The 27626-nt window shown below is 36.2% G+C and overlaps 5 protein-coding genes across 6 annotated transcripts in view; 3 read left to right on the forward strand and 2 right to left on the reverse strand.

The window, feature by feature from the left end:
* The window catches only part of LOC134751883 (heterogeneous nuclear ribonucleoprotein L), a 599604-nt gene extending 594566 nt beyond the window's left edge, over nt 1–5038 (reverse strand). Inside the window, exon 1 of one of the 2 annotated variants that reach the window (XM_063687427.1) lies at nt 4848–5038. In XM_063687427.1, coding sequence (XP_063543497.1) covers nt 4848–4910 — 63 coding nt within the window. In that variant the 5' untranslated portion in view covers nt 4911–5038. The remainder of the gene's footprint in view (nt 1–4847) is intronic. The other variant, XM_063687428.1, reaches the window with a different exon arrangement.
* A 269-nt stretch (nt 5039–5307) lies between these two features.
* LOC134751890 (zinc finger protein 260-like) lies at nt 5308–7811 on the forward strand. The gene is made up of 3 exons (XM_063687437.1): nt 5308–5540; nt 5799–5894; nt 6872–7811. Exons 1-3 carry the CDS (start codon nt 5394–5396, stop codon nt 7598–7600), a joined length of 972 nt encoding a protein of 323 aa, XP_063543507.1. The 5' UTR covers nt 5308–5393; the 3' UTR covers nt 7601–7811.
* A 73-nt stretch (nt 7812–7884) lies between these two features.
* Nucleotides 7885–11527, reverse strand: LOC134751901 (adrenodoxin-like protein 1, mitochondrial). The gene is made up of 5 exons (XM_063687454.1): nt 11337–11527; nt 11214–11265; nt 10898–11004; nt 9698–9838; nt 7885–8778 (listed from the first exon to the last, which is right to left on the reverse strand). Exons 1-5 carry the CDS (start codon nt 11434–11436, stop codon nt 8675–8677), a joined length of 504 nt encoding a protein of 167 aa, XP_063543524.1. The 5' UTR covers nt 11437–11527; the 3' UTR covers nt 7885–8674.
* A 6558-nt stretch (nt 11528–18085) lies between these two features.
* On the forward strand, nt 18086–22337 carry LOC134751876 (PR domain zinc finger protein 5-like). The gene is made up of 2 exons (XM_063687412.1): nt 18086–18432; nt 19609–22337. Exons 1-2 carry the CDS (start codon nt 18124–18126, stop codon nt 21640–21642), a joined length of 2343 nt encoding a protein of 780 aa, XP_063543482.1. The 5' UTR covers nt 18086–18123; the 3' UTR covers nt 21643–22337.
* A 1074-nt stretch (nt 22338–23411) lies between these two features.
* Nucleotides 23412–27626, forward strand: part of LOC134751707 (zinc finger protein 28 homolog) — a 38507-nt gene continuing 34292 nt past the window's right edge. The window contains exons 1-5 of the mRNA XM_063687152.1: nt 23412–23534; nt 25066–25150; nt 25613–25755; nt 26052–26211; nt 26938–27190. Coding sequence (XP_063543222.1) covers nt 25067–25150; nt 25613–25755; nt 26052–26211; nt 26938–27190 — 640 coding nt within the window. The 5' untranslated portion in view covers nt 23412–23534; nt 25066. The remainder of the gene's footprint in view (nt 23535–25065; nt 25151–25612; nt 25756–26051; nt 26212–26937; nt 27191–27626) is intronic.

The following is a 27626-nucleotide window of genomic DNA, read 5'->3' on the forward strand; positions in this document are numbered from 1 at the left end:
AAGCTATTTGCTAGAATGAGATAACAATATTCATATCCCATTCTGTAGTATAGCTGTGTCCCTACTTACGCAAGAAAGTAAAACTTACAAGTGTAATCCTGGCCATATAATAAGGATTTAAGGATCGTCTTACACTTTATATAAAAAAAAAAAAAAAAACCTAGCATATTCCTATAAATAATCTAGGTTCCTAATTTCATTCCTAATTTATCTAAATTAAATATACCTAATGTTGTATTTGTAAAAATTGTGTTTTCATGATACTATATTATGTGTATGTGATTATGATACTGTAAATGTATAATTAAATTCTTGAATGTTAGATCTTGTGAATTTACCGACGACGTCAAAAATAGATTTAGGACCTAACCTTTGCATACACTTTTACGCCTTATATTTCAACCGGTATTATTTCTGTTAATGTATCAATATAGTCCTCTATTAGTCTTGCTGCGTAGGTAAACATCTGTTAATAACAAGGGCCTGACACTCTTTGATAGAGAAAGATAGTCTTATTGCGATTCCTATAAGAGGAAAGAGAAAATAGTGCCATGGTTTGTCTTTATCACCGACCGGGCATTTTTTCATGGTCGGGTTATGGCATCATTGCAAGGAAGCGATGGCGAGATACCGAAATTTATAAGAGTGAAAAAGAAAAAGGGTTATGCTGCCATACATGAATCTGTCAATACATGAATATGTCTTTCTCATAGACATATAGGTAGTATAGTAGTTATAGACATGAAACCGAGCGACCAGGGGTAAGAGAAAGACATATTCATGTATTGACAGGTTAATGTATGGCAGCATAATCCTTTTTCTCTTTCACTCTTATAAATTTCGGTATTTCGCCATCGCCTCCTACCTATGCTGCCATAACCCGACCATGAAAAAAAACCCGGTCGGTGATAAGGACAAAGCATGACACTAATATCTCTTTCCTCTTATAGGAATCGCAATAAGACTATCTTTTTCTATCAAAGAGTGTCAGGCCCTTGGTCTTTCTTTTACCCCTGGTCGCTCGGTTTCATGTCTATAACTACTTGTATATGATGTCCTCCCAGACGTATCCGTCGACAGCGACATCCCGACCGGCGTTTTTATCATAGCTCACCAGACATTTAATGCCAAATAAGGTTTTTTTAGGATACGTTATTTTCTTTTTTCCTTTACGAAGGGTAAAAGGACTCATTACGCTTTCAACTGAGACAGTTGAATCGCAATCATCTCGCGTGTTTTTCTTTTTTCAAATAACTCATTTCAATTCTGACTGTTTTAAAAGATGAGCTTAGTTCCTTTAAGAATAAAGCTTAAATTTCAATGTTAAAGAAATATTATAATGAAGCAAGTCGGAAAGATCTAGGTAGAACTAGAACACTGATGACACTCACGATTTTTACACATTATTAAATTGTAAAACAGGACTTAATCGCCACGTCCACGGGGACAATGCGGGGTCCTTAAAACGTCGGAGGTAAATCTTAAAACTTAAATAAGCGATTAAGTCCCGTTTTAAAATTTAATAAGATCTAGGTAGGTTAAGGAACTGTACCTATTCTTTATTTAAAGTACAGATAGCGGCAATGGATAAATATATTGGGTATATTAGATAGATACTTTCACAATAAATAAAACAGTAAATAGAAAGTCCATGCATAGATCGAGATCGGCAACGCAGGCTTCGTCAAGTGGACACAAAAGCAAATCAGCAACAGGCTTCGTCATCGACTTACAAATGATTTAATCCGCAACAGGCTTTGTCAAACTTAACCACTAAATTAAACTATTTAGGCTATGGTGCCACCCCGGACCGTAGCCGGCACAAACGTCCCAATGACACTGGCAGCGTTGCCCCGTTGAATTGCCAAGGAGATCTGTTGGACCAGGTACGATCCGGAGCGAGGATCGCAACCCCTATCTCTCAGTCGCCGACCCAATTCCCACACAAACTCCTTAGCCTCCGCACCTCAAGGTCCTGCAGTCCCCACCGCAACTGGCGTGACATTTAAATAAACTGCAGATAGATACTTTTGTATAACTCTAATAACTAATTAAATACCGTTTGAATATGACACAAAACGCTTTTTAGCGATAAGACTGCGTTATCAACCTCAGCGCTGCCAACCTAGCTAGTCGCGTTTGGTTTCATTAGCTTATGTAATAAAAATAACTTTTAAATTGTAATTATCTAGGTAACTACACTAAGTAACTACATTTTAGAAAACCCTACCATAACCTAGTAACTCTGTCTGTCTGTAACCTTTCCACGCTTAAACCGTTGGACCTGGAGATGAAATTGGGTATACGAACATAGTTTGAGTCCTGGGGATGGACATGAGATACTTTTTTTTCGTGGAAATCAGAACCCAGAAAGTCGCGCAGAAGGTAAGCGCTAAGCTACAATACTAACTCACGTGTTTTAAAAAAATGTGAATAGGTACCTAGTTTGACAAAGATAAATCTGCAGCGATTATGACAATCCAGACTGTGCTAGTGTTATTTTAAACGTCAAACTTTTATGAAACTATGACGTATAAATAACACTTGCACAGTCTCTGCTGTAAAAATCGTTGCAGTTATCTAACTACGCGTTTTGTCTACACGATCCAACCTCGAACGCTAAAAATAAAATTTTATCCTCGTAAGGCCCACCATACAAAGTTTTCCTATTTTTAATTTGAATCTTGTTGTATAGTACATTAGGGTGACTTTCGTTTGTTTTAGAAAACAATGAAACAAAAGAAATGCTACTTAATTCAGTTAGTGTCAAGTTCAAATTAGATTGAAACAGTGTACATTGTAATGCACATTGGGCCTTACGAGGTTATAGGTAATTACTAACAAATACCTACAATTCAAGCTTATTTAAGCTAAAGAAATGTTAGCAACACGAACCGCATTCATGATTATGCAAATATGATAAACCGAAGTAAAATATATGCATTTTTTATCGTGAACAAGAGGTCATTGGCTTTCAACTCGTTCCTTTGAGTTAATACCTACAGTACCGGCCAATAATATATCACCTTTGAGTGTTTTTGTATGAGGTGATATATTATTGGCCGGTACTGTACGTGCTTACATCAAAAATATATCACCTCATACAAAAACACTCAAAGGTGATATATTATTGGCCGGTACTGTAGGTATTAACTCAAAGGAACGAGTTGAAAGCCAATGACCTCTTCTAAATGTTTGATGTTTGATGTAAGCACGTACAGTACCGGCCAATAATATATCACCTTTGAGTGTTTTTGTATGAGGTGATATATTATTGGCCGGTACTGTACGTGCTTACATCAAACATCAAAAATTGGCCAAATATGATCACACGATTTCTGTACGCCCCCTTAGGCGTTAGTACAGTCACCAACAAATATTTACTGCACTGTTACACCAGCACTGTTACTGCAGGTGTATAAGTACACCTTTTTTTTATACCACGTCGGTGGCAATAAAGCATACGGCCCGCCTGATGGTAAGCAGTTACCGTAGCCTATGGACGCCTGCAACACCGGAGATATTACACGCGCGTTGCCGACCCTAACACTCCTCTCCCTCGTTGAGCTCTGGCAACCTTACTTACCTGTACTTCAAACTACTAAGTACAATAGTGTGCAGTTGCAGATAGGTATTTCTGAGCATCTTGGTGATCTTGGCTAGTAGTCGATTGTACTCGAGTAAGATTATAGTTTTATATAGCAGATGTAATGTTATTTTTGCTTTGGTGTAATAAATTAAGTCATACGAGTATTATGGGTATAAAATAAATCATTATTTTGTGTAAGAAATTTCTCAAGTCACTTCGCTCGGAGAAAAACTAAGCACCTAGACCGAGTAGGTAGTAATATGCCGTTTATTTAATAAATTATCAATTGGAAATCGTATGGCAGACCTGGAATATTACAACGTGATATACCGATATATTTCTGAATAGATTTTCATTTACTAATAGACTGAAAGGTACTAATTAGACCGTTTAAACACGGTGATTTGATACGATCCATTTGCGTGCGGTGAATTTTAACCGAGCTAGTATAAAAATTGTCGCGATAATATTTATCGCGTGTTTCTTAAATTGATTAATTAATAGGTACAATTGTGCGTTTGTTTTCATTTATTGCACATTGTTGCGAAGCAGTCGCGAATTTGTATAGCTGCAAAAATTGCAAAAATGTTCATAATTGAATGTCCTATAAACTGAGATAAAAATATTTCCAAGCCTGTGCGTCTGATAAGATAAAAATCTTATCGGCCAACGGCGACACAAAAATATTTCGGGCCGGCGTTATTTTTAATCACAAATTAGCGACTTTTTTTTGAGACATTTTCCGTAATGCCTAGCAACGCGAAACGTCAAGAAATAGCGGAAAATGACAAGAAAAATAACAATGCCGATGTCTCGCGCGATCCTAATGACCGAACCCTGTCAATCTTTTTAATTGACAGCAGCTCGGAACGGCTATTTTCGTCCAAAGCAAAGGAAAAAAACAGCTACGCTCACTAACATGAAATCCAGACACCTCAGCCGCCAAAATACAAATTTGAAACTATAAACTTCCTACCGAAACCATCACGAAATTCTCTAGCGTCCGACGTAACCTCAAAATTTACAAAATCAACATAGAACATGCGTAGCACTGTTGTTAAACAAACAACTTTATAATATTCCGCACAACCTAATCAACAGTTATCGATCTGCTTAGCTACGAAATACCAACGCTTTGCGATCTGATAATACAAAACATGAGACACGAAACGTAATGTTAACTCGGCCATTTTCAACTAAACGTTACTGTGAACATTGATACCAGTGGGACAATCTTTCTTCTAGAAGCGAAACTCACCCTTTCCACGTCGAGGTCGGTTCCTGTACACAGTCTCTTGCCACCACTACCGTTGTAAGCCATCGTGCACCACAAAACAAAACACAAATCACACCGAAACGCGTTCTCGTACGACGGAAATTAGCAAACCACTGTTTCGAACGGCGGTCGCGGGCAGACTGATTGAACGAATGGAAATTCTGAACGAACGTCGCGAATGAACTGCCGACGGCGGCGGCGCGATGCGAGACGAATGAGTCGTGGTTGCCATATGGATTATTTTTTTGTTAGTGTTGGTTTATCAGCTATTTTGGTTGTAATTTAGATAATATCTGTGAAACAATGGATTATGTAGTACCATATGATTTCATGACTACTTGTCAATTGTTAATTAATTATGATACGAAACGTTTTTTAATCGTTCTGTAAGTAATTCATTAGCGAAACGAAACGTAGTAGAGGTCAATGAACTGACAAGTGACATCTAACTGTCATGGCCGTAATCAGCTGATAATTAAATTAGGTTTTCATTTCCGTAGTCTTCACTGAAATATTAACAGCACAGTAATGGAAGACTACTTAGAAGAAGACGAAATCAAAATAGAATATTATGACGATTTCGAAACGGATCCTCTGTGTGAGAAATCAGCCAAAACCTCGATCGGTAGTAGAGACGTGAATGACATTGTTTCATCAAGTGCTGTTGAGTGCGAGGTTTGTAAACATCTTAGTTTAGGTACTAACATAGTAATTTAAGTATATTTGTAACTAACAAAATATGGATTGTATTATCGTCCGAAATAAATGATTTTTATTTTTATTTTATTTTTAAAAAATGATCTGTTACATTATTTTACCATCCATAGTAAATCGATAAAATAAATAGCTATATATAGCACCATGATTCAGACTCAAGTGTCACAGATGGTTTTAAGATTAGTCTCACTATAATATTATTATCAATATTTTCAGAAGCCGTTAACCAATGACGTACAATATGACTCCATTGATAATTCGCCACCAGAAATGACCATTTGTGAACCTGAACAAGAAGACTTTGAAGTCTTTGTAAGTACTTTATCGTCTCTTGACTTATATGGACCGTGATTACCTTATGTACTGTGTTTCACGGTCCATATCCCGGTAAATATGTCTAGTGAAACTAACCATGAATCATTCAAAAATGTTTCTTCTCTTGTCTGCAGGGTCCTACATAGACAAAAAAGAGTAAATTTAAGTGCGTTTTTCAGAAACACCCTGCCAACCCGTCTGGCCTAGTCGGTAGTGACCCTGCCTACCTGCTATGAAGCCGATAGTCCTGGGTTTGAATCCCGGTAATAGCATTTGTGTGATGAGCACAAATATTTGTTCCCAAGTCATAGGTGTTTTCTATATATTTAAATATTTATATATTATGTAGGTATATTGTTGTGTAAGTATAAGTACTCACAACACAAGCCTTCTTGACCTTACCGTGGGGCTTAGTCAATCTGTGTAAGAATGTCCTTCAATATTTATTTATTATCTTGCCTCGCACTGCTAAATTGGAGAATGAACTGTCGCCCGTGGTATTTCAGGACCAATATGAGCTACAAACCTTTAAGAAAAGAGCACACAAAGAGCCGACAACGCATTTGCCTCTGGTATTGCAGGTGTCAATGTTGTTGTCGTCCTGTGGCACCCCTGAGTGCAAAGGGCCTTCACAAGCACGTGCCACGCCTTCCCATCTTCAGCGACCCTTCTGGCCTTGCATCAGCTCAATCGAACCGTAACTCACTCATGACGGACTGTAGCGAAGAGTGTACAGGGCGCCCGGAGCCACGGCTTCCGTCCGGAGGTTTCCAACAAAAGCGATGCTTGCGTTATTCGTTTCCCCTCTTCAAATAGTATGTCCTATTGTATAGGTGTCCATGGATGATAATTACTTACCATCAGCTGATTCGTCTGCTCGTCTGCCTCCTATATCATAAAAAAATACTGGTTACAGGCAAGTAGACAAAAAACTAACTCACTAAATTTAATTAACATTTTCCTCATGATTTCAGATGAATGCTGAACCAACTACCCATGACAATTGGTATAGAGCTATTGATGAGACTGGTAAATTTGTGTGCCGCTTCTGCGACCTGACTTACTCAACTATTCAAACAATTCGCCACCATGTCAAAACGAAACATCCTAATGAAGCAAATGCTTTAAGAAACATAATTAAAAATAACAAAAGAAACCCCAAAATTAAATGCCATATCTGTAAAAAAAGATTCAAAGCTGTGAACAATCTAAAAGAACATATCAAACAGTATCACTCAGGAAATATACAAAGATCCTGTCAAGTATGCTTTGCAGCTTTTAATAATGATCAAGAAATGACGGAACATCTATATCAAAAGCATCAGAAACTAAACAACACCAAAATGTATTCCTGCTCTCTGTGTGGATATCAAACTCGAAAACTATCACATTTTAACCAGCATAAAAATACACATTTACCAAATAAACAAATGAAATGTAACTCATGTGATTATGCAACTAATTATTTGCCGAATTTGAAGATACATCAGAGAATCCATACAAATGATAAGCCTTATTTATGCACATTCTATAACTGTGGTTATCGCTGTTGTGCTAAGTCAGCGTTGAGGAGCCATCAACTAAAGCACAATCCAGAAGAAAATATGCTGTATTGTGACAAATGCACTTATAAAACTGTGTATAAGAGCTCATTGAAGAAACATATTGAAAGTCATAAGAGGAACAGTTTAAAATGTATGTAGAAACTTGTGTGTTGGTATTGTTGGTAACTTGGTATACACAAAATTACATCATCGCTGACAAATTATTTCTGTTATATCTGCAAAACATCAGTTTGTTTAACGGCTGCATTTTTTCAGGTCTAAAGGCAAACTTATATTTCTTTCATCGGGGGCCTTTTTATAAGGGACAAAGATTTTAAGTAAAAGTTGACATTTGCTAAAAAAATTAAGACTGAATAATAAGTATTAAAACAATTAAAATCATTTTATTTACTACCTTACTCTGTACAAGTCTACTTACATAATTAACAACAGAAACATAAATTCCATTTAATTTTAAGCAACATAAATGGCTTTGCCAAAACATTTTCATTTAACTCAGTAAAAATATGTACCTGATGTATACTTTTGGACCTGATTCCATTGTAATTCATGGAAAAATGTTCAACATATATATTTGAAGTCAAAATACAAATTGTGACTCGATTATAAATATTAATAACTTATTGAAAATGTAGTTAAGGTTTTCAAGTTTTATTAGGATGACTTAATTTTAGGTGCTTTTATTATTCTTTACAACTTGGCTAAATTTCAAAAATAAAAAGTAATTATGAATGTGTCAAGTTACTATTTGTACTTAAACATATCATAACTATGCTGATTTTGAATCTCCTTATGTGTGCAACAGTAGTATACGCCACGACAGTGGTTACTTATTTGACAGTTTGAAGTTTTTCTATGCCATACATTATTGATCATCACTAATCTAAAGTAACGCTTTTCACGAATAATTTCGTACAAAGACCTACCTGTTTCTATCTCTATTCGTACGCGTCTAATTATATTGCTGTACCGCCCGTAATGCCAGCGGGCGGCGCGTACGAAAGATAACAGGCGGATCAATGTACAAAATTATTTGTGCTTAGCGTCCTTACTTTATCTAAGCGAACTGTACACAAACGTGGCAGCGCCAAAGTGTAGGAGTGCACAATAACATGTTTTATGTACTGCTTCAACACTTTGTTGCTTGCCAAGTTGATGCAGAGTCAGCTCAGACGGACATTAAATCCTGCACCATGAAGTTTGCACACTGACTCAGTGAGGTGTGGGCGTGTGTCCATCTACATAGAAGTTCCTTGTTGCTTTTGGTAGTTGTAGTTCCATGCCTTCCAGGTCTTTGGTTAGTATAATTTGACAACCTGAAAATGTTAAAAGTTCATTAATTTACGTTATATGTCCGTCTTTGGCCCACAAACTTACATATGGGGCATTTTCTATGAAAAGGGACCTTATCGATGGCGCTTACGTCGCACAGAGTCGCGCGACATTGTATTTATATCGGAGCATCGTTATTAATGGCGTAAGCGCCATCGACAATGTAATGTAAATGTAAATAGCCTTTATTATTGAAGTTTTGGATACATAGCATATATTAATTTGGTTTCACGACTTTAACTTCAACTCGTCCTTTGACGTAGGCCATCGACAATAAGGTCCCTTTTTATAGAAAATACCACATATGTGTACCAAATTGCAACCTAATTGGTCCAGTAGTTTCGGAGAAAATAGGCTGTTTGTCACAGGACAGACAGACGCACGAGTGATCCTATAAGGGTTCAGTTATTTCCTTTTGAGGTATGGAACTCTAAAAATACAAACAATAAAATGTTATTCCATTTTCACCTCAGCAGGTCGAATAAGCCAATTTTAGTCACTCCCTGGAGTGAGGACAGTGCGACTTTCCTCACTCCAGGGAGTGAAACAAAGTAGCTTTTTAATTTAGTGAAGGCCATGAACTGCCACTTCATACTTTTATTACAATTTTTTTATTTATTTTTTGTTTCTGTATTATTTTGTGTAATTCGAAATACATTTTACCCTTTAATATGTTCTCACTACTGAGGTGAAAAATTATGTGTGCAAAACGAGAGCAAAGTTATTTTACATCTCGTGTTTTTGAATCCCTCGCTACGCTCAAGATTCTAACTTAGAATCACACGCTTCGCTCGTGATTCAATTATAGAATCTTTCGCTTTCTCGGGACTCAAAATAAACACTCGCAAGAAAAACTAACTTTCCTCTCTTGTTGCACAAACAACTATTTTCCACCATACTCACCTAATCTAGAATTCTCTTTCAAAAATGGCGCCATGTCCAGTAAATCATCTTCCTTCTCTTCAGAAGGCGGTAGCTGGTCCAGATAATTCTCATTGACATATACGTGACAGGTTGTACATGCTAGTGACGCTTCACATGCTCCTAGAAAAGTTATATGAGACAAATGTAAGATTACATGATTGAGTAGGTACTATTTGCCTGCTGTTAACCTATTGGACGCCAATGACGGATATATCGGCACCGCAGGTCCAACGCCCAAGACCGATTAATCGGTCAAAGACCACAGAGCAACATAGACCTACGTCCATGTGCATAAAGTTCAATTTCAGTTTTGACATTTCGGTGACGTGGCGTCAGAGTGCCAGCTTGTGTTTGACACAGCGTCAAAAAGGTTAAAAGCAGGGATCGTTACCGGTATAACTTAAAATCAAAATATCACGAAATATTTCTTTGATATTGTAGAATGGTATTTAGGTAAGGACAATGAGTTATCAGATTACCTAAATGAAATGGAAAAATATACATAAACAACCGAGATACCGAAATTAAAAACCCATTAATTTGTATGAAAAATATACCGGTATTCGATCCCTGGTTAAAAGTACTTACAACCCGGTCACAATATCTGTGCACCTCGCTGGAATGTGGCACCTCTCCCGCTTCCCCTGTCACCTCTCCACGCACTCCCCGGTGCGACAGTACGGTTAGCATCTTCGTTGCCGCTACACCTCCACATTTCTCGAAAAAAACTTTTTTTCACACCGTACCCAGACCGCCGATATGACGTCACGAGGTCAGGTGCACAAATATTGTGACCGGGTTGTATGTCTGCGAAATGTCACTTTACTGTGTGGATAATGGTACTATACTAAGTGGGTACTTCAAAGTATAAACCCGCTAGTTTGTGTGTGCTGGCATAACTTATACCAGAAATCCACAAAAATAAATATGATCAGAATCAATATGCAGCCATAAAGTTTGAGAATTACTAGTTTGAAACTTTAATGATAGCAACACACATGTCCATTCCATATCTCAAAGAAAAGTGGTACATAAGCTGTGTGTATTGCAAGCATTGAAAGGACTTATGATCTATTAGCATTATATTTATCACCTTTACCTTTAAAAAACTTTAAAACTTCAATTCACAGAAATTTCGATTTCATATCTATGAACTAAATACACGTTGTCAACACGTACCTTCCATTTCGATTCCATATCTATGAGCTAAATACAACACGTTGTCGCCGACCTTGCCTCTTATTGGGTGTTTTTTACCGTCCTTAGTTACGTATACAATATTTACACTGGAAATATAAATATTGCACATTACTGAATATTTAAGCTACACAAGGCCTTGATTTACCATCTATTCTCATCAATTTAATACGTTAAGTGCTAAATTACATATATTGGGATGACAAGAACTAAAAATCGGAGACCTTGCCCAAGTAAAACAATGGGCTAATAAAGTAAGATGAAGAGTAACAAATTGTATAATAATATCAAAACTTACACCTCTTCCTCTGACTTGGGGTCCTGCCACTCGTATTCGCCGTGTTTTAAAGCTGAAATAAAATTATTATATTCAACACTTATTTACTTAATTACACAAATAATGCGAGTAATTATAGTCAACCTGGAGTCACATGAATTCTTCTTATAGTAGCTGAGCGGACTACACTTAAAACTTTCAAATGCGACGGAAGTAAACACCGCTTTAAAACTGCTTGAAACATTTTGTAATTAAATCTTTTAAGTCATTGAAAAACAACTAGTAAACAAACGTGGGGGTTAGAAAATTATCATACATAATTACATATACATTCTTCGTCATTTTATGGGAATTGACGTTTGAGAAGCGTTTTTTTTTTTCACTAGAAATCCACTAGAATTTAAGTTAACACTAGTTAAAAAATCTATTAAAACGCCTCTGCTAGATAATTCAGTGCTGCCATGCGTTGACATTTTCCCATCTTAATGGTAAAGTATACAAGATCTCTAATTAATAAATTTAAACGTCTTCGTCGCGTCGCAGTTTCACCTACGGATGAATTTCGGTTTGGGTTGCTATGATCAGCTGAAACTGAAATTAAACCCAATATTTGGTTACGATTCAGTTTAATATCACGTCCCTATTTTATTTTTATTGATTATATTAATATTACACATTAACACTAAAATACAGCACCTAACTAGCTAACAACTAAGGCGACGCGGCGACGACCAATGTGCCATTGGTGCTTAAATTTATCGAATTTCCTACCCATTGGGTTCATTATACACACACACGCACACACACACACAATGTGAACTGTAAAGTACGTCTCAAATATCATAATAGTAATAGAGTTAGACCAAGCTAAGATGGCAGTGATTTCATAGCCCAGACTGTGCAAGTATTATTTAAACGTTATAATTTCATAGAAGTTTGATATTTTAAATATTGCCCAAGGTGGAAATAATTTTGCTACTATGTGACACATAGGAAAATTGTTTCAAAGTACCTATTATTTAAGCTAAAATAAAAAATTGTATACTCGTAATCGATTATAAAGAAATTGTAATCGATTTTGTATTTTCATATTTGTGTTAATATTTTATTACAATAAAATATCCTAGAACAGAAAAATGCCACTAATCCCTCCTAGCATGGATGTAGGAAAAGCCCTTTTCCGAATAGGTAATGTGAAAAAACATAAGTTCCTAGCCTGGCAGAAGTATGTCTTTGTCTGGGGTCAAGTTAAAAATCGGTCAAGATTTGAACTTATGACCTTACATGACAACTGACGACTTATGAGAGAGAGAGAGAGAGAGAAAATTTATTTAACATCACAAAACATTATTTAACATAAAATATGTAGGTTAATAGTTTACTAATGTACCTAACTAGGTACATTACTTCTTAACTAAATTAATTTACATTGGCATTAAAGACAGCGTGATGTTAAAAAGGAGTCTCGACTCAGCATAATGTTGCAGTAAATTTACTGCAACGCTGGTTTTCAGTCGGATCCTATAAACAAAAAGAAACACTAAGTACCTATTACATAATAAAAGGAATAAAGACAAAAAAGTTTTAAGTGATAAAAGAAAAAAAAAAGAAACCTTAAGTATTAAGAACATTAAATGAAAAAAAGAAAGATAAAGAATAGGTATATGGAAGGTGTATGAAATGAAAGTGTGCATTGTGTTGTTGAGTGTGTAGTATTATTATAAGTACTTAAAAATTATAAAGGATTTTTTGTGTTTTTGTTGGTTAAGATATATATTTATACGTAGGTAAGACTGATACTGAAGTGTAAAGTGTGAATGTGCGTATTTGTAAATAATATTATATTTAATGTCATTATTTTATGTATTATATGGCTGGGCTATAGTCAAAGATAAGAGGGTATTGCTCTACCGCCAAGAGGTAGTTCATTTTGAATCTGAAGAAGGTGTCGCTTAAGCTGTGTTTTAAAAACTTTTAAGAGAATGCAGCTGAGCTACCGAGTACCGAAGCTTGCCAGACCCGTGTAAATATTTCTGTTCCTTCCTTTTGTTTAGACGCCTGAGGGGAGGGAGGCGCATAAGTAAAGAAAAGAATAAAACCTATGTCCTATGCCTTAACGGGTGGCTTGGAATCATTAACTTGGCGTTGGCTAGTAACAAACTTTAAGGTAGAAAAATATTTATTTTCGTGTTTTTAACTGGGCTTTGAATCCAAACCAGCCACTACCACCACCAAAATAGACTTAAATTTTATATGCCGTTGTTGATTGAATTGCCCCATAACATATGTTTAAATTTGGCATTTGGAGCGATAGGATTAATGATTTTTTTATCACCTTTTCGTATTTTCAACTTGACGCTACCGCCATAATGCTTTCGGCGGGATAAAACCTTTGAGTTAGTTTCCCAGCCATAGATTTCCCAGCTAATCAGGTAATATACCGAGAAAGTATCACGAAGCCAATCGGTAATAAACTTGAACTTGATGAAGTAATCCACTCGACCCGTGTGGCCCCGTGGCTCCAGCACTATAATCTTCTAGCTATCATATAATTAGTTCTTATTTGTTGATTAATTATTTATTTATACCTAAAATAGAAGTTCGACAACTGGTGACTCACGACATAAATTTATCGAATATTGTGTGCTGTGTAATAAAATATTGCTAGCAAATTATACAGAATGCCAGATGTAGGAAGTAACTGTGATTCGGCAGTGTGTCGCGTTAGCGTGAAAATTCTACCGTTTTGGCCAGACAACGCGACATTATGGTTTTCACAAATATAAGGCCAATTTGAAGTTGCAGGAATCACTGCAGATTCCACCAAGTATTACCATGTTATATCAGTTTTGGAAGCAAAATATGCCACCGAAGTCCAAGACCAGAACCGAGGTCCGATAACAAGTACGCAACTTTGAAGCGAGAGCTAATTGCCCGTACATCGGCATCGCGTAGTGAAAAACTCAAACAGATTTTGACTGCGGAGGAACTCGGAGACAGAAAGCCGAGCCAGTTTCTGCGCCACCTGCGTAACCTCGCCGGCTCCGGGTACCCAGACGAATTTTTACGCACGGTATGGTCAAACCGTCTACCGTCTTTGCTGCAAAGCCTGATTGCCATGCAAGATGATAATGTGTCTTTAGATAAATTAGCTGAAATGGCAGATAGGGCGTACGAAACTAACTCATTTACTACTACACTTCATGCCTCAGTCGCGTCGACATCTTTTGTTCCGCCTTCGGTTGTAGACGAGTTAAGCCAGAAAATTGAAGCCTTGACTACGAAACTAGAGGCGGTGTCAACATCTAGGCGACGTCGCGACACTAAACCGAGGACATAGTCCCGTCCTACCCAACGCAACCAGTCTAGAGGTCGATTCCGTGCAGACAACGACAGACAGTATTGCTGGTATCACTTCACCTTCGGTAACAGAGCAGATAAGTGCATTCCACCATGTAGTTTTCCAAATAACTAGATGAACAGTCGCTCCATGCGACTGGTAACTTAGTGACAAAAACGGTGAGTGTGATTCAATATCTATCCGTTTGTTTGTCACAGATGCTACAACTAAACCCACAATTTCTTATTTGATGGTTAATTATTTATTTATACCTAAAATAGAAGTCCCACAGATACATAAGACTATCCCGTTCAATGAGTTCCCCCCACTACTCTTGCCCAATCCGTACTTAATAGAAGTTAAACCAAGAAAAGTCTGCAACGATTTTGATAGCACACGCGGTGAAAGTGTTATTTATACGCCATAATTTCATAGAACTTTGACGTTTAAAATAACACTTGCGCTGCGTGTGCTATTAAAATCGTTGCAAACTTTTCTTGGTCTAACTACTAGATTTTTATGCTAGCACCAGTGTGCGGATTGTGCATTTCGAAACGAAGTATACTTTGCAAATGGGAGAATTCATAATTCTACTGGCAACACTAATTTCTAAATGTCAAATTCTTAAAAACGTCAATAATCGCAAAAAAGGCCATTTTGGCCAATATTCGTAATGATTTATTTTATTATAAAGTTATTGATTTTTTAGCACAAAGGTGTCGGGCAGCTGCAGATGGAACATAGTTCATACTTATTAAGTTTGTAATAATTTGTTATAGTGTTTTAATATAAATATATTAATGATATCGGAATAATTTAAACTTTGTTTTCGTGGAACGAGAAATAAAAAGCGATAAGTGCGTTCTTATTGGAATGACGTGGTAGTATCAAGTTTTTATTTCACGCTTAATTTATCAAGCTGCTTTATCTTTTTAGTTCCTGGCGTTTAACATGAAAATACGATTAATTGAATTGTAAATTTGATCGGCTTCATGTTGTTATTTTCCACGCTTATCAAGTGTGATGTTGTGGCGTCGTTGTATTCATTCATAGATTGGTGCAATTTTATTATTTCTAATAGTTTTGTGCTTTTGCTTTAATTTAAATTTTGCGTGTTTATATATTGTGTTCTATTAAAACATTGAAATTATTATCAAGGAGATGTGTGCTAGAAGTAAAAGGCGTTTAATTTGTAATATTTCATTAAATTAGGTAAAGATATTTCTAAGTCTAGCCATGCAATATATTTTTTGCAAACTTAAATAAATATATAAATAAATAAATATTATAGGACATTCTTACACAGATTGACTAAGTCCCACAGTAAGCCCAAGGAGACTTGTGTTATGGGTACTCAGACAACGATATAATATATAAATACTTAAATACATAGAAAACACCCATGATTCAGGTCTCTGCTCTTAAATAGAATCACAAGACAAATTGAAAACCTCCAACCAGTAGAGCAAGCGGGGTTCCGGTCAGGCTACTCAACAACAGACCACATCCACACAATGGAACAAATCATAGAACGATACAAAGAATATAACAAACCTCTTTATGTAGCCTTCATAGAGGACACCAAGGCATTTGACAGCATCTCCCACAACGCAATCTGGAAGGCCCTCAATGACTGCAAAATAAACTCCAAATGCATCAACACTCTAAGGAATATATATGAAAACAGTACTAGCAGTCTGCTAGTACTGTTTAGTAGCAGAGTCAAACTCGAAACAAGAGGAAAATAATTCAAAATAGCAGAGGAGCTCTTGAAAACTCCAGTACCTCCTCCAACTGTTATGGATGCTCCAGAACAAATTCAGCTGGAGGAAGTACTGGAGTTTTAAAGAGCTTCTAAAACTACAGTCTAAAACATAAGAAAACAGTAATGGACATGTGCATCTTACATACGGTTCTCAAACTTGGGTGCACACAAGCAAGAACAAATTAAAGATACGAACCTGCCAAAGAGCCATGGAAAGGAGCATTCTCAGTATAAAACTAAAGGACAAGGTTAACAGCAGGTACATACGATTGGTCTCTAAAATCAATTCTGAAGAGTGATATGTCAATGGCCATAAAGAAAAAGGTATTTGATACTGCTGTCCTACCTACCTTAACTTACGGTGCCCAAACCTGGAGCCCCATTGAGAAACATAGTCATAAACTGAAAATCTGTCAAAGAGCTATGGAACAGTCAATGTTAAAAATTAAAATTAAGGACAGAATCAGAAACGAAGTCATAAGAGAGAAAACTGGAGTAAAAGATATAATATACACAATAAAAAAGATGGGCCTGGGCTGGCCATATATGTCGAACAACGGATAACCGGTGGACTAAACGTGTCACAGAATGGTCACCAATAGGAATAGCGAGAAAGCAAAAAAGACCAAATAAAAGATGGAGAGACGAGCTAGTGAACTTAGACAGATACTGGTGGAGAACAGCACAGGATAGGAAGGAATGGGAGAGACTGGGGGAGGCCTTTTCCGCACAAGCAACATGCAAATAATAAACCAATATGAAATTTTATGTAATTGTAAAAAAGAAGCATGAAATAAAGGCTATTACTATTACTATTACATACGATCCAAAACAAACATCATAGACTCGAGTTTGTGCTGAAACAGAAATGAAGATGGCCAGATGGGCCAGCCACATTGACAGATGACATGGACCAACAAAGTCACAAAGTGGCCAGGACCCCATGGCAAAAGGAAGGTGGGAAAGGTGGGATAACAAGGTGTTCCAAGGATATCATAGCCACAGCTGGAGAAAATTGGCTAATCAAGGCAAAAGACCGAGAAAGGTGAAAAGATATGGAGGAGGCCTATACCCGACAGGGATCCTTAATATAGTAAAATGAAAAACAATAATATCAGAAAACCTTTACTATGTACAACTATTTAAGGAAAAATAAAGGCTTAAATAAATGAATAAATATAAATACTTAAATACACAGAAAATGACTCAGGAACAAATATCTGTGTTCATTACAATAAATGCCCTTACTGGGATTCAAACCCAGGACCATCGGCTTCACAGGCAGGGTCACTACCCACTAAGCCAGTCCGGTCGGCAAATTTATATTCATATATGTATATAAAAAATAGTTCTCCATTCAAATTTTAAACAATTTTGTATATTTGTTTGATTAATATAATATGGTTCCTATGAAATTAATATAAAAGTATGTTTTCTGTGTTCTTACCTATATTAATATAGCAAAAAACAGGTAACATACATCTTGATCTGACTAATGATTGTATCTGATATCTGAATATTAAGTTCATATAAAACTTTTTATATGCAAGCACTATTTTGTAGTAATGTGTGTGAGACTAAGTTTCAACAAGACCTGTTTATTTTATTTTATTTAGAACAAATTATATGTACAGTCAGCGAAACTTTTAGCTTAGCACTCCTGAATACAAATACATATGTAATATGTATGTATATTCTATCTCTTTTCACATTATGTTTTTAATTCTAGACTAGAGTACATTCATTTTTAATTCTAGACATTATAACTCATTTATATTTTTGTTTCAGATAACAATTTGCACATTACCCGCTTAATTAACTGAATAATGATGTCAATCAAACAAGAAAAAGTTAAAAATGAAGACATCAAACCAGATCTTACTAAAATTAAAATTGAACCCGAAGAAAGAAAAGATCCAACATCTTACTTACCAGAAGAACCCATGGTCTATCAATTGAAAAAGAAAAAGAAAAAAAAGAAACATAGACAAGAGGATCCTTTCAAAGACATAGAGGATAAAAAACCAGTTGAGGTGATAAAGGATTATGAAGTTGAGGTGGAGTCTGTACCAAGTTTGGATCCCGAGATCAGTATTAAAGTTGAGAATATTGAAGTTGAATTGGATTTTCATGATGTGAGTATTGAGAGTAACTCAAACACTTTAGGTATAACTTGTACTCCTATGTACTTGTATGCAATATACAAAGGTGTTATAAGATTAGCAGCAAGCCTGCTTTAAAGTTACTTATAAGTTGATATAAAAAATCCTGTCAAAAATTTCATTTTGAAACACTATTATTAATTATTGCCAACTGTACTTAGTGCACCCAAAGAACAAAATATCCCTGGCAACGGGAATGCACTTATTTTTTAGGCAGCCTGTATATAGTCAGCCATAGCCAAGAAATGTTTCAGTATAAAATTAACCTTAATACATTCTAATAAAGTATACTATTGTATATTAAGGGCTTATTGCGTATTTGGTTACCAAATAGGTACTTTCTGCTGAAAGTGACCAAGAAAGGTAGTTATATCTTTAAAGCAGAAAATGTATGTGACAGGATAGATGTTTAAGATGTGTCCTTTATATTAGTTGTGGCGGTCAAAAGGAAAAAATAAAAATAAAAAAAAATTAAAAAAGGGAACAAATAATGAACAGCTAAATAAAGCACGACCCAATAACTGGCGTTACTGGCGTCCATTGTACTTGTATTATTGAGTCGTGCGTATCATATTGAATCGATCCAACTTGGTCCGGGGCAATAATGCTCGACCCGATAATGCTCGGCCCGGCTCGGTAGCTAGTGACACATCAAAGGTCTATAAAGCGCGAAAAGGTCATTAAAGGTCCAGGTATATCCCGGTCAATATAAGTCTAGTACATCAAAGAAGGGCCTTCCGCGAAGTCCGCGAACCCTTCGAATTTTGCGGTTATAGGCCAGCGACCAATAATCCGTGTCCAAACTGTCCAAATAGTGGAGGCTGGTTACTGACACATCCATTATTTATTTGGCTGTGCAAAAACTAGAAATTATTTAACTGCAACTCGATTTTTTTAAACCTCTCAAAGAGCACTAGATGGCGCTAATATGCTTTTAATATTTTAAATTATTTGTTTGTATAAACATTCCATTGCATGTTTAAAACTACATACCTATGCTGCTAAATTCTATCAGGGTCCGTGAAACTACCATAGGTACCTGGTGTAAAAATAAAGATCTCTTATATTATTTCACTTGAATTACACAGTTATTACGTACCTGTAGGTACTATAAAAGGTAGACTATAAAAAAAACACTTAACTTTTCAGTTTGCGGAAAATGGCGGACTAATGGTCGAAGGACCTCAAAGCGAAGACAGTCAGGAGCCGGAAATAAAAATCGAACAACAGACCCACGAAGCGGTTATTCTTACGTTCGAAAGCATTATGAACGAAAAGATAGACAAGACTGTTTTAGGTTACAGCCAAGAAACAGGCATAGAAGCCGCACCTAATTATGTCTGCAAAATATGCCATTTAATATTCCAGTCTCAGAAAACTTTACGTATGCACCAAAAAAGAAAGCATAAAGTCTACAGAAAGTCATTTAAACACATATGCGATTACTGTGGAATGTCGTATGAGATGAAGAACAGTTTAGCGGCTCATATTAAAAGAAAACATGGACCTAATTCCTCTCCTGATGACAGAGAGGAAAGGACATGTGAGATCTGTGCATTAGTGTTCAAAGGAATGACAAGATTAAGAATGCATATGAGAAGAAAACATAATCTCTTTGAAGACTCTTTTCGATATGAGTGTGAAGATTGCGGACTGACATATGATAAGTATAGGAGCTTAGTTGTTCATAGACAAAGAAAGCATACAAACGTTACTAAACCGGAACCAACTCAATGGTTCAATTGTCCATTTTGTCCTAAAATCTTTACTAAACGAGAAACTTACGCGAGACATGTACAAAGAAAGCATAGAATCAACGAAGATGGTGCAGAGAATGATAATATATCCCAAGAGTTTCTAGAAAGCTGTGTTAATAAAGACACTGGGGAGATATCTTGTAACGAATGTCCACTAGTATTCTCCTCTTTAAATTTCCTAAAACTGCATATGAGACGAAAACACAACGCGTTAAAAGAAGACTTTAGATTGAAATGTATGATTTGTAATTTATCATATGATAAGATTGAGAGTCTTAAACGGCATGTGAGAAGAAAACACGACAGTGGCGCCCATTGTGAAGTGTGCAACAAACAGTTTGATACTAGAGAACAGTATTTAAACCATTCCCATGTAAAAGTGATAAAAGAATGTCCAATATGTGGTTTAATATTTTCTTCTCAAGGCGGTTTGGGAAAGCATTTACGGTGTACACACAATATTGACACACCAAAGACTGTGTTCTGTAATGTTTGTAATGAAGGTTTCCATGATAAGAGACAGTTGAAACCGCATTTATTAAAAGTGCATTTAAATGTGTCGTACACTTGTAGGTTTTGTATGAAAGTGTTCAAAGCTAAAGAGAGTTACAGACGTCACATTTTGTTTAAACATCCAGCGCCAAATCGTGATAATAATGAGCAACAGAAGTGTGAGCAATGTGCTGAGACTTTTACAGACGAATTTGAACTCAGTCGTCATGTACACACGGTCCATTCTAAGAAGTTAGAATCTGAGAATCCTTTAGTTGAAATCAAGAAAGAAGAAGATATAAAAGAGCTGTTTCAATGCACAAAGTGCCCAGAAAACTATCCAACTTGGGATCAGCTTAGGTTACATTATGAGCAAAACCATCAGTTAGTTCAAGATACCCAATGTCAAATATGCGGCCAAATCCTCCCTACGATCGAACTAGCCAAACATATAAAGCAGCTTCATACAGAAGACACTGTCATGGAGTGTAAATACTGCGAATTTAAAACCACCATCAAAGCAAGTATGACGCAACATATGCTGAGACACAAAAATGCTACTACCATCCATTGTGAATACCCTGGTTGTAGATTCAAATCATTTTATGAGGATGCAATGGTTAAACATAAGAAAAAACATGTTGATCAAGGCGTGAAACTACAATGTAGTAGATGTCCTTTTCAAACTATGAATAAGTACATTTTAAGGTATCATGAAGAAGCTCATGTAACTGGCAAGAAAAGATACACTTGTGACCAGTGTGACTATGCTACTATACTACCTGCTAATTTGGTGCAACATAAGTATAAGCATTCAACAGAAAAAAGGTTCAAATGCGATTACTGCCCGTTCGCTACTAAATATAATACTTCGTTACGTTTTCATGTTAAGAAAAAGCACTGTGATCTCCCGTCTTTTGGATTCATCCATTAATTACGTCACATGAATTTCTAGGTTTTTTGACCCCTCCACCCCCCCTTGTCACACTTGGTCACATTTGGCAAACCCCTCCCCCGCTGGTGTGACGTCACATTTTTCAACGAAATCGGCAAGTCGAATTAAGTATAATGGGGGTTGTTTATTGCGTCAACACATATAAGTACAAAAAACAACAAAAAATAAAAAAACTTAAAACTAATTATTACTAATTATAATTAAATATAATAAGACAAGCTAAAACTAAAACAATACAAATTTAAAACTAAATATAAAAAATCTCCCTTAAGTCCCCCGCTTCCGGGAAACCCCAAAATGCTGGCGGCATTCCCCCTCTGAATCGCCAGGCCCAGCCTCTGCGCAAAGAAGGAGCTCGCCCTATGGTCGCCTGAGACGCCTACTAGTCGAACCGACACCTCTTTAACAAACCTCTTTAATTAAGTATTATTATTTTTGACAAAAGCAATATTAGTAATTTTATAACCCAAAACTGATAAGGAAAGTAAATTAAACGTATAAAAACCATTATCGTTCAAAAAACTTGTTATTTAATTGTACAGTGACGTCACTAAGTTTGTGACTTCCCCCTCCCCCTTGTCACATTTTCTTGACCCCCCTAAACGTGTGGTGTAATTAATGGATGACCCCTTTGTTTGAATTATATTGTTAAGTTATTAAAATATTTGGTGTTATTATTGTGCTTTAATTTCAAGTTTCGCTCTGCATTTATATACATTTTAATTTTTTTTTATTCATAGACCAAATGTCATTCTAGTGTTAAATTGTACATTTACCGTTTCGACTTGCACTGTCTATCCTATCTATAGTAATAAAGATCTGTTGGATTGCAATATATTTGCATTTGGCCAAATTTATGTTCTGAATAGGAAGCACAGTGTGCTTTGCAGGGGTACCTATGGTAAGTATGTATGGTAGGGAACCCGGGACATATGGATGGTATACCGGGACACTTAAAAAGTGCCCAAATCAGAATAGGCATTTATGACCTAACGATACCTATTCGGGCATAATTAATATCGAACGAACCATTATTATGAGCGTTTTACGTTTTGTTATCTGTCAAAAGCTACTTAAACACGGTTCAAGGTCAAATTACTTTCCCTACTAGTGGCTAAAATGCGTTTTTACCCGCTTGTTTTAAAGGATAAAAGACTGCTTTCCGAGCTAGTGAGGGGAAAAATAATTTATTATATAAAATGCACAGAACTTGAAAGTTCTTTGTTCCGTGTTATATTATACAATGGAATTATTCTACCACCAAGATTCCCCCCAGGGCAAGTTTCCCGGACTCCCCCTATGGTATAGAGCCAATAATGTTCGGCCCAATAATATGCCACACACTAATCAGCAGAGTAAGTGGAAGATACCTTTCTCTTTCTAAAAATGTGTCGCTTAACTTCAAACTCGGGTAAATCCATTCGATTATATTAATATGTTTTAATATTTTTACCAGTAAGGCTTATCATTACTTAATAATTTAAGTAAAATGATAAATAACAATGTCAAAATCACAAAATAATATAGTCTAGCAAACCAATTTTGTGAGTAACAGTAGAATAATAAAAACACAAGCATGCGGAAATATATTTTGTTTCCATGGTAGCCGTGATGCTGGTTAAGATTATTCTTGAAATATTCATAATTGTTTTACACCTTGTGGCGTTCATAAAATAAATATAGACGCTAATTATTGGGTCGTGCATTATTTGACCGTACATTACCCGATATCAAAATTTTGACATTGACAGTACGTGGCGTAGCGTACGTAATGGTGGCTGCTTGCGTAAAGCGATCATTGCTGACAACTTTTGACAAAAATTTACGGAAAACTTGTAGAAACTAACAAGGGAACTGGATAAATGATCAAGGTAATGCGTTTTCATATGTTATTGTTAAGTTTTTTAAACCGATGATTGATACTGAAAATACTTTGGCTAGTTTGGCTAAACAAAATGGCGGATTGGCATCTGCCTTATACAAAAATTATCCGGAGCTTTATCAATGCTGAATGCCTTGAGAATTATTTTTATTCCTATGGTGGCAATAGATTTAAATTCACCAAAAGTTTGTTTACAAAATATTACGATACTGCTACTTCGTTCATAATTCGTTTATTTTAATCGATTTTTCAGGATCAAATAATTAATCATTCCTTTATATTTAAACAGCATGGTAATGTTTAAAATATGAGCATTATAATTTAATTATATAGCCATTACCTTCTAAATAACTTACTCTATTCAGAAAAACAATGTTATGCAGTTGACCTAGATTTGTTATACCTTGAGGTGCCTATTTTTACATTTACAATGAAAGAAAAGTGCAGTTTGAACGTTGTTCTGTTCAAAGCAAGTAAGCAATGTTGACATCATTCAGGATTTGTTTATCTCATCTCAGTCAACAGTCAAGTATAGCTCTTATCTGGGTAGCAAATGAAAGTTACTCCAACATCATCCTGGCATAAATAAAAATTAAAATATGCAGGTACTGTGTCACTGTCATTGCAATGCTTTTGAGTTTCATCATGTAATGGAGATTCTAGTTAACTCGCATGACATAAAAATGTACATCTGGTCTCCCGCGATACAGGCCTAGCCTAGTGCGAGACTCCTGGAACCTCCGAATGTCAAGTCAGTTATGCACCAACTCTTTTCAGTAACTTGTGATATGTACTTACTATGTACTACAATTGTATTCGTTCTGTGCAATAAAAACTTTTTTTTTTATCTTTCTTAAAAAAAATATGGAGATGGTTTAACAAGATTTTGAGTTCATGTGAATAGGCAGGCAAGGGCGGTGAAATCATCTAAAACGAGTACTTACATGTTATTAATGGAAACCCCCATTTCAACCAAAGCGCAGAATAAGTAATAGTACTACCATACAGAAAGGACACTTCCTATAAAACCGAAGTTAGACAGCGATTTAGTTGGATAGTAAATTGGTCAAAAAGTTAATATTAGTATCTAGGTAAAAACACACGTTTTAATTAATCATTGAACAGAATAGAATAATTCATTTATTCATAGCAAACTACATTTCATACTTAAACTACAAAGAAAAAGTATATAGTTTACCACGAAATGGTCTCGCCTCAGCATAATGCTCACCTTAAAGTCAGCGCTGGTCTTCCGGCGAGACCTTTTGTGGGCCACGAACCCAACCGTACAACACGGCCTTATCTATCACCGAACGCATCCACTTTGCGCTTTGCGGTGACGTCAGCGCCATCTAACCTGCGCCTGCATTGATAACAATGATAACACAATGAAACCTTTTTAAATCTTGGTTTGTTAGAATCTCCTCAACAAGTAGTAGATGAGTGTTGAAAAACATACAATCGTCAATAAGAGCTTGTACCTAACCAAAGGTTTTATTTGACAATAACTTATTTTTCAGGATGAGTGTGTCACGGGTGGCGAGCTGCTTCATATGCAGCACCAGCACAGGTGCCACGAATACCATCAGCCTCATTCAAGATACGGTAACTATAAAATCATTTTTATGCCATAACAGTGGCAACTTTGCAAGTGAGCATATGGCCTGTCTATGGATCCTTGTAGCGCCTTAAGTATATAAGAATTTACTGCATCATTCAATTATTTGGGTGCCTTCGGCTCACAAGCCAAATTTCACTCATATGGGGCATTTTCTATGAAAAGGGACCTTATTGTCGATGGCGCTTACGCCGCACAGCGTCGCGCGGCATTGTATTTATATCGGAGCATCGTTAATAATGGCGTAAGCGCCATTGACAATAAGGTCCCTTTTTATAGAAAATACCACATATTTTACCGTTTTCTGGAAACTTACCTTACGTAACATTTATGGAGAATGAGACGGGGCAAAACAAATCTTAGGAGATCTCACCATAGATAATGGATGGCTCTGTTTTCTTTGTATCAGTTACTAAATCGCAATAAAAATTGTATTTTCTTTTCACCAGAGTAATTTACAATCCGGCAAGAAACTGCTGGACATAGTGAGTGAGATAGCCGAGAAGCCGTTGAAAGAGGAGGACATACATTCTACTGTTATATGCAAGAAATGCAGTCAGACGTGCAAGGAATATGACGACCTGCAAGTGCGGTAAGGAACCTCTTTTTTATACAATCTTTTATGTAACTTGCCAGAGGGCCTACGACGAATAACGAAAGTCAAAAGTCTTTTGCCACTCTTTTTTTTTTTCTACACGGTGTGTACAGCCGGCATGATATGATTATGATATTGATGAGCTGATCTGATGATGGATACTGGAATCACCGTAGATGATAAAACTCATTGAATTTGGGTCTGTTAAAATTATTTCCATGTTGAGATGACTGATGATGGAGATGACTTTTGAAGAAAAATACCAACAGATGATGATATAAAAATTTTTTTAGGCTAAAAACAATCAAGTCGGAGCTCCACGGTCAGATAAACAAGAGCAGCGAGAGCCCCACTAAGCCGGAACTCAAGAAAGTGGTCCTGCCGGCGTCCAAGCTGCACCCGCTGCCGCCGGACTTCGTGCTCAATGTTGGTCGCATTGCTGGAGTGCAAAAGGTATGTTGCAATAAGGTAAAGACATACACCCTTATTCTCAATGTCCTTTTAAAAGGACAAATTCAAATCGAATTTTTAACACTACCGGAATAAGAGAAGGTCGCAAATTCGAAACTGAAAAAATTACTGGGATTTAGGAGGATACAGGTTTCCTATGGATAAAACAAATTGTTGAACAGTGGTCATGATATCATAAAAAAAAACTCAGGTTCAAAAATGATTTTCATTATTTTAAAATCAACAAAAACTTCAACAAAGCAAACCTTCTTCCGAACTAAACTCGTCCAAAACGATGTCGCCGACAAAATCGTTTTGATGTATCTCATCATCATCAAACGCCGGAATTAGCTCCATTTGGCTCCATGCATGATTTTTTTTGCATGACATGACACGTGTGAAATAATCTGTCGAACGCGTGACGTCACGTGACGTTTCGCTCACGAGCTTTTCGCGGGTAAATTTTTGTACTTTTTATTTATTATTTAAAAAAATTAAATGATAATTTACTAACGGAAATGCATTTGTAACATGATATAACGGTAACAAACATCCGAATAAAAAATATTTCGTTCAAATATAAACTTCATGCATGAGGCTATTAATTGTCGCACCTCTGTCACCGTGGTGAAATAGGGGCCTGGCAGTTATTCCTTAGTGAATCTCATAGTGGAAAAGAGCTGACAATTTTCTCCCTTTTACTAACTTAATATACTGTATTTTTTACAGGCAATAACCACTATACCATCAAAACTAAGCCTCAAAGTCACCGTAGGCTCATCGGTCCTCACTCAAAGTATAAAAACCACTCCAGCGCTTGCCAAAAACATTGTCATACATAAACCGAAAAATGTCCAAGCTCAAGAAACTGAAGACTTGGTGTTTGATGAGAGCAGTTTGCCGAAGGATTTTATATCGTCTGTGATGCTGCAGAGGATAGGAGATGGGACCAATGATGACCAGGCTATGGAAATTGATGAAGGTACAGAATTACCCTTTTATTTATAAAACTTGCGTCTATTATACGTAAACTTAAAATCGTAATTAATGAGTATGTTCCAACTGAACTATTATTTTCCTAAAAGGTACTTTAATAGTGACAACTTTATGCAATAAATAAAATAATGTAGTGGTGTACGTAATACGCACTGCTACCTTATTACTATGGATTTCACTACGGGGGTGACATCGTCACCGAGTGACGAACCCCATCCTTAAAAAAATATAGATAAAAAGAAAACTTTATGCAATGCAGATTTTGATTTGATTAGTGATTACCTATTTTAAAAACGCATTTTTGCTGACCATACAGAACCTTATTATTTATTATAATTTTCAAAACATTAATAAAATGTCCTGGTTTAGACTATGATAAGCAATCGAAATGATAGATTAAAATTAAATTAAATTTATTTAAG

The sequence above is a fragment of the Cydia strobilella genome, chromosome 23, assembly GCF_947568885.1.
Source record: "Cydia strobilella chromosome 23, ilCydStro3.1, whole genome shotgun sequence".
Lineage (NCBI taxonomy): Eukaryota > Metazoa > Arthropoda > Insecta > Lepidoptera > Tortricidae > Cydia > Cydia strobilella.